At 49.1% G+C, this 8,463-nt stretch overlaps 1 protein-coding gene across 1 annotated transcript; it reads left to right on the plus strand.

The window, feature by feature from the left end:
* The first annotated feature begins 5,785 nt into the window (after window positions 1-5,785).
* On the plus strand, window positions 5,786-6,430 carry LOC147965814 (uncharacterized). The gene has a single exon (XM_087530621.1). The coding sequence runs from the start codon at window positions 5,786-5,788 to the stop codon at window positions 6,428-6,430; it is 645 nt and encodes a 214-aa protein (XP_087386747.1).
* The last annotated feature ends 2,033 nt before the right edge of the window (window positions 6,431-8,463 follow it).

Below are 8,463 nucleotides of genomic sequence, written 5' to 3' on the forward strand. Positions count from 1 at the left end.
GGAGGCCACGAGGTAGGGGGCACGCCTACCCCCCCCCAGGCGCGCCCTCCACCCTCATGGGCCCCCTGTTGCTCCACCGACATACTTCTTCCTCCTATATATACCTACATACCCCCAAACGATCAGATACGGAGCCAAAACCCTAATTCCACTGCCGTAACTTTCTGTATCCACGAGATCCCATCTTGGGGCCTATTCCGAAGCTCCGCCGGAGGGGGCATCGATCACGGAGGGCTTCTACATCAACACCATAGCCTCTTTGATGAAGTGTGAGTAGTTTACCTCAGACCTTCGGGTCCATAGTTATTAGCTAGATGGCTTCTTCTCTCTTTTTGGATCTCAATACAATGTTCTCCCCCTCTCTTGTGGAGATCTATTCGATGTAATTTTCTTTTGCGGTGTGTTTATTGAGATTGATGAATTGTGGGTTTATGATCAAGTTTATCTATGAACAATATTTGAATCTTCTCTGAATTCTTTTATGTATGATTGGTTATATTTGCAAGTCTCTTCGAATTATCAGTTCGGTTTGGCCTACTAGATTGATCTTTCTTGCAATGGGAGAAGTGCTTAGCTTTGGGTTCAATCTTGTGGTGTCCTTTTCCAGTGATAGTAGGGGCAGCAAGGCACGTATTGTATTGTTGCCATCAAGGATAACAAGATGGGGTTTTCATCATATTGCATGAGTTTATCCCTCTACATCATGTCATCTTGCTTAAGGCGTTACTCTGTTCTTATCAACTTAATACTCTAGATGCATGCTGGATAGCGGTCGATGTGTGGAGTAATAGTAGTAGATGCAGGCATGAGTCGGTCTACTTGTCTTGGACGTGATGCCTATATACATGATCATACCTAGATATTCTCATAACTATGCACAATTCCGTCAATTGCTCAACAGTAATTTGTTCACCCACCATAAAATAATTATGCTCTTGGGAGAAGCCACTAGTGAAACCTATGGCCCCCGGGTCTATCTTCATCATATTAATCTTCCAATACTTTGCTTTTATTTTGCTTTGCATCTTTATCATAAAAATACCAAAAATATTATCTTGTCATATCTACCAGATCTCACTCTCGTAAGTGACCATGTAGGGATTGACAACCCCTTATTGCGTTGGTTGCGAGGATTTATTTGTTTTGTGTAGGTGCGAGGGACTCGCGCGTAGCCTCCTACTAGATTGATACCTTGGTTCTCAAAAACTGAGGGAAATACTTACGCTACTCTGCTGCATCACCCTTTCCTCTTCAAGGGAAAACCAACGCAAGTGCTCAAGAGGTAGCACCCAGATTCCGATAAATGGCTTGAGGCCATGAAATCTATGATCCATGTATGAGAATAAAGTATGGACATTGGTGGACTTGCCCGATGATCGGCAAGCCATTTACAATAAATGGATCTTCAAGAGGAAGACAGACGCTGGTGGTAGGGTTACTATCTACGAAGCTTGACTTGTTGCAAAAAGGTTTTTCGACAAGTTCAAGGTGTTGACTACGATGAAATTTTCTCACTCGTAGCGATGCATAAGTCTATTCGAATCATGTTAGCAATTGCCACATTTTATGAAATTGGGCAAATGGATGTCAAAACTACATTCTTTAATGGATATCTTAAAGAAGAGTTGTATATGATGCAACCATAAGGTTTTGTCGATCCAAAAGGTGCTAACAAAGTGTGCAAGCACCAGCGATCCATTTATGGACTGGTGCGAGCATCTCGGAGTTGGAATATACTCTTTGATGAGGTGATCAAAGCATATGATTTTATACAGACTTTCAAAGAAGCATGTATTTACAAGAAAGTGAGTGGGAGCTCTGTAGCATTTCTGATATTATATGTGGATGACATATTGTGGATCGGGAATGATATAGAATTTCTGGATAGCATAAAAGGATACTTGAATAAGATTTTTTTCAATAAAAGACCTCGGTGGAGCTGCTTATATATTGAGCATCAAGATCTATAGAGATAGATCAAGACGCTTGATAGGACTTTCACAAAGCACATACCTTCACAAGATTTTGAAGGAGTTCAAAATAGATCAGTCAAAGAAAGGGTTCTTACCTATGTTACAAGGTGTGAAGTTGAGTAAGACTCAAAACCCGACCACAGCAGAATATATAGAGAGAATGAAAGTCATTCCCTATGCCTCAACCATAGGCTCTATAAATTATGCTATGCTGTGTACCAAACCTATTGTGTACCGTACCATGAGTTTGGCAAGGGGGTACGATAGTTATCCAGGAGTGGATCACTGGACAATGGTCAAAGTAATCCTTAGTTACCTAAGAGGACTAAGGAAATATTTCTCGGTTATGGAGGTGATATAGAGTTCATCGTAAAGAGTTACGTCGATGCAAGCTTTGACACTAATCCAGATGACTCTGAGTCTCGATCTAGATACATATTGAAAGTGGGAGCAATTAGCTAGAGTAGCTCCGTGCAGAGCATTGTAGACATAGAAAATTTGCAAAATACATACGGATCTGAATGTGGCAGACACGTTGACTAAACTTCTCTCACAAGCAAAACATGATCACACCTTAGTACTCTTCGGGTGTTAATCACATAACAATGTGAACTAGATTATTGACTCTAGTAAACCCTTTGGGTGTTGGTCACATGGCGATGTGAACTATGGATATTAATCACATAAAGATGTGAACTATTGGTGTTGAATCACATGGCGATGTGAACTAGATTATTGACTCTAGTGCAGGTGGGAGACTAAAGGAAATATGCGCTAGAGGCAATAATAAAGTTGTTATTTTATATTTCCTTATATCATGATAAATTTTTGTTATTCATGTTATAACTGTACTAACCGGAAACTTGATACATGTGTGGATACATAGACAAAACGTCGTGTCCCTAGTAAGCCTCTACTAGACTAGCTCGTTAATCAAAGATGGTTAAGTTTCCTAACCATAGACATGTGTTGTCATTTGATGAACGGGATCACATCATTAGGAGAATGATGTAATGGACAAGACCCATCTGTTAGCTTAGCATAATGATCGTTAAGTTTTATTGCTATTGCTTTCTTCATGACTTATACATATTCCTCTGACTATGAGATTATGCAACTCCCGAATACCGGAGGAACACCTTATGTGCTATCAAACCTCACAACGTAACTGGGTGATTATAAAGATGCTCTACAGGTGTCTCTGAAGGTGTTTGTTGGGTTGGCATAGATCAAGATTAGGATTTGTCACTCCGTGTATTGGAGAGGTATCTCTGGGCCCTCTCGGTAATGCACATCACGATAAGCCTTGCAAGCAATGTGACTAATGAGTTAGTTATGGGATGATGCATTACGGAACGAATAAAGAGACTTGCCGGTAACGAGATTGAACTAGGTATGAGGATACCGACGATCGAATCTCGGGCAAGTAACATACCGATGACAAAGGGAATAACGTATGTTGTCATGAGGTTTGGCCGATAAAGATCTTCGTGGAATATGTAGGAATGAATATGAGCATCCAGGCTCCACTGTTGGTTATTGACCGGAGATATGTCTCGGTCATGTCTACATAGTTCTCGAACCCGTAGGGTACACACACTTAACGTTCGGTGATGATTTGTATTATGAGTTATGTGTTTTGGTGACCGAAGATTGTTCGGAGTCCCTGATGAGATCACGGACATGACGAGGAGTCTCAAAATGGTCGAGAGGTAAACATTGATATATTGGACGATAGTATTCGGACATCAGAACGGTTCTGGATCGTTTCGGGTATTTTTCGAAGTACCAGGAGGTTACCGGAACCCCCCTGGGGAAAGTAATGGGCCACTATGGGCCTTAGGGGAGAGAGGAGGCAGCTCACAAGGGGTGGCCGCGTGGCCCCCATGGGAGTACGAATGGACTAGGGGAGGGGGCGCCCCCCCTTTCCTTCTCCTCCTCCCTCTCCTTTCCCCTTTTCCCCCTCCACGAGAAGGAATAAGAGGGGGGCGAATCCTACTAGTACTAGGAGTCCTAGTAGGACTCCCCTCTCCTTGGCGCGCCCCCTTGGTGGCCGGCCTCCTCCTCCCCTCCTTTATATACGGGGGCGGGGGCACCCCATAACACATCAATTGGTCTCTTAGCCGTGTGCGGTGCCCCCTCCGTAGTTTACTCCTCCGGTCATAGCGTCGTAGTGCTTGGGCGAAGCCCTGCGCGGATCACATCGCCATCACTGTCACCATGACGTCGTGCTGACGAAAATCTCCCTTGACCCTCTGCTGGATCAAGAGTTTGAGGGACGTCATTGAGCTAAACGTGTGCTGAACTCGGAGGTGTCGTACGTTCGGTACTAGACCGGTTGGATCGTGAAGACGTTCGACTACATCAACCGCGTTAACCTAACGCTTCCGCTTTCGGTCTACGAGGGTACATGGACACACTCTTCCCCTCTCGTTGCTATGCATCTCCTAGATAGATCTTGCGTGAGCGTAGGAAATTTTTGAAATTGCATGCTACGGTACTAGACCGGTTGGATCGTGAAGACGTTCGACTACATCAATCGCGTTAACCTAACGCTTCCGCTTTCGGTCTACGAGGGTACATGGACACACTCTTCCCCTCTCGTTGCTATGCATCTCCTAGATAGATCTTGCGTGAGCGTAGGAAATTTTTGAAATTGCATGCTACGTTCCCCAACAATATCAGCCATCACTTCCACTATCTACTCATCAAACAATGCCCATACACAACGGGCCATCGAGCACTCCATTAAATAGTGTTTCCAGGAGTCGACACTTACGCACAATTGGCATCTTTCCTGGTAATAGCCCGTGCTTTCTAACATCTCCGCAAGGACTGCTTAGCAAGTCTCCATAGAAAAGTTCTGATTTTTGAAGGGATCTTTGTATTCTAGAGTGTAGTCCAACCCTTCTCCTCCTGCGACCCATCTGATACTGATGTCCTCCCTCCAAGAAGATCCTCTCCTCTCTTCTTTGTTTATGTTAGCAGTCTCACTGAGAAAGAACCTTTCTTTTCAAACCGCCAAGCCCAAAAAACTGTCATAGGCATGGTGCACAGTGGTATATTCTTGATAGCTTTATACCATTGGCAAAAAATATTGCTATAGAAGATCGGATCGCCACACTACGTTTGTAGTGTCGATCAGCTCCGACACTAAAACTGGTGGGTTCGGCCCCAAGCAGGCAATCGGTTTCATTGATGTATCTCTGGGAATCCAATTATGTGCTCATGTATGCGTAGAACTTCCATCTCCTATCCTCTGGATCAACCCTTGAGCTAGCACGTCCCTCCCTTCAATCAACGACCGCCATACCTGTGAGGGATGAGAGCCCACATCGTCATCCATAAAGCTTACCTCTGAAAAATAAATTGCCTTGAATAACTTTGCACAAAGAGAATCAGGCATAATTGTTGAACATATGGTTTATGCATGTATATTGTATAGCATGGCCCACCTCCTAGTCATTGTATAGTTGAGGTTGTGGCCCACTTTGTACTCCATATATACGTGCGTTATGCACCAATCAATACATCGTGAAGCATTGCCAAAACTCTCGTTTCCAACATGGTATCATACCTACGATCCTAACCCTAACCCTTGCCGCCGCCGCCGCGATCAACTCGCCGCCGCAACCCGCCGCCGCCACCACCACCCCCCGCCGCTGCCGCCGCATTCCCACGCCGCCGCCCACGTGTGCCGCCGCCGCCCACGCTTCCGCCCACATCCCGCCGGGCCGCCCCAAGCTGCACCGCCACCCCTTTGCCGCACCGCTTCCCCGTGCGCCGCCGCAACCCCGTCCCCTCTCGGACTCATGGCCTCCCCCGGTTCCACCGGCACCACCCGCAGCCACCGCACCAACCCGTTCGACGGTCCCGACCCCGTCGTCATCCGTGATCTCAACATCCTCGCTCGGGTTCCCGTCGTTCTCGATCATCTCTCCTCCACCTACTATGCCTGGAAGACGTACTTCTCCCTTGTGTTCAGTGCGTACAACCTCCGGGATCACATCGATGGCTCCGTGGATTCCCGCTTCATGGAGGACGATGAGGAGTGGACGTCCATCGACGCCACCCTCATCCGTTGGTTCTACACCACCATATCGAAGGACCTCTTCCACACGGTGGTCTCCGCCGACGATGACGCTCACGCCGTTTGGACCAAGTTCAACGGCCTCTTCACCGACAACGCGCTCCAACGCAAGGTTTTCTTGCACAACGAGTTTTTTGGGTGCCAGCAGCTCGACTCGTCTGTTGACAATTATTGCATGCGCCTCAAGAAGCTTGTTGACAAGCTCCGTGACCTCGGTGAGAAGGTCTCCGACGAGCTTCTTCTTAGCACCCTCATTGCCAGCCTGAATGATGACTTTGGGAACGCCGCCTCCAACATCCCTCTCATGACCAACCCGACGTTCCCCAAGATCATCGCGTACCTGAAGCTGGAGGAGAGGAGGATGTGAATGTCGCGCACACGGGCCAACCACACGGCCCTCACCGCCGGTACCCTCGGCGGTGCGCCGCCCACCGCCGCGGCCCATCCTGGGCCCCTTTCCGGTGCCGCCGCCGCCGCCCGGGTTCCATACCCCCAGCCGCCGTAGCCCCCCCCCCCCCCCCCCCGCCACCCCCTGCCGAGTAGCCGCAGCACTGCGGTTGCCTCAAACAGCAGCGGCAGCCGACTGCACACGGCGCGCCGCCGCGGCACCAGCAGCAGCAGCTCCCGCCGGTGCCCTGGCAGGCCGGACAGAACCCCTGGATGGGGGTCCTTCACACGTACTCCATGCCTGTACCGCACGCCCCTATCCCCGGCTTCTTCGGCGCCCGCCCGACCTCTCATCAGGCGCTTTATGCGGCCCCTCAACAGTACCCTCCCACGCCGCTCTACGACCCCTTTGCGGCCTATGGGCTGCCCTTGGCCGGTGGGTTCACGCCGCCGCCGCCACAGCCGCCGCAGTCGGCCCCGGCCCTCCCGTCGGCGCCTTGGGACCCCGCACTTCTAGCGACCCTCCACACTGCCCCCACGCTGCAGCAATACACTAGCGGTAGCGACTGGTATATGGACACTGGAGCCACGGCTCACATGGCCGCCAACCTCGGTAACCTTCTTACCGCTCACCCCGTTCATACCGTTGCTCGAATTACCGTGGGCGACGGTTCTTCCATGCCTATTACTCATGTCGGTCATGCTTCTTTTCCTTCTAACTACATGCCATTATATCTTTCTAACGTACTTGTCTCTCCTGACATAATTAAAAACCTTGTTTTCGTCCGTTCTCTTACAGGTGAAAATCCTGTCACCGTTGAATTTGACATGTTTGGCTTTTCTGTTAAGGATGCCCGTACCCGGATGGTGCTCCACCGATGTGACAGCCCCGACGAGCTCTACCCGGTCCACTCATCCACCTCCTCCGTTGCTGCACCCATGGCGCTTTCCGCCAGAGTGGAACTTTGGCATGCTCGTCTCGGTCATCCCAACATCGCCACCTTTCGTCATATTCTTTGGAGTTTTTCCTTCATGTGTAATAAGATCGACACTCACACTTGTCATGCTTGTCGTCTCGGCAAACATGTTCGTCTTCCTTTTAGCACTTCCTCGCATGTTGCTTCATACCCGTTTGAGTTAATTCATAGTGATGTTTGGACCTCTCCTATTGCAAGTAACATGGGCTATCTTTATTATCTTGTCATACTTGATGATTTTTCACACTATGTGTGGACCTTCCCGTTGCGGCGAAAGTTGGATTCTGTTGCCACTCTCACCGCGTTCTACTCCTATGTCTCCACGCAGTTTGGACGTCCCATTCATGCGTTGCAAACAAACAACAGGAAGGAGTTTGATAACCTTGCAATCCGCAACCTTCTCGCCACAGACAGCATGATTTTTCGTCTCACTTGCCCGTACACTTCGCAACAAAATGGCCGCACTGAGCGCGTGCTTCGCACTCTTAATGACTGCGTCCGCACCCTCATCTTTCATGCCAACGTGCTACCACGTTTTTGGCCCGACGCGCTAGCCACCGCATCACTACTCATCAACATTCGTCCCTGTCGCACTCGCGGGAATTTTCCACCTCATCACCTTTTGTTCGGCATGCCACCCTCCCATGCTGAGCTCTGCATCTTCGGTTGTCTATGCTACCCTAGCATCGCTTCCACTACTCCTCATAAGCTTGCACCTCGGTTCGTGGCCTGCATCTTTCTCGGCTATCCCCCCAACACCAAAGGTTACCGCTGCTATGATCCTATCTCACATCGGGTGACCACTTTCCGACATGTTTACTTTGATGAGATGGTTTTTCTGATTCAGCATGTACCTTCGGATGTTGCGGCCTTGCCCGCTCCTGGTGATGGCCGTTCGCGTGCTTCTCTTGGGCCGCCTCCTGGCTTTGAGGGTGCCCCCCACGCCACGGGTCGAGTTTCTCCCCGGTTGGCTGCCTTAGGGGCTGCACCCCTCCCGGCGCCCATGACACCCTTGGCGTCCCCGGCCCCGACCACG

This window comes from Triticum urartu, chromosome 6A (genome assembly GCF_056163025.1).
Source record: "Triticum urartu cultivar PI428250 chromosome 6A, HENAU_Tu73, whole genome shotgun sequence".
In the NCBI taxonomy this organism is placed as follows: Eukaryota; Viridiplantae; Streptophyta; class Magnoliopsida; order Poales; family Poaceae; genus Triticum; species Triticum urartu.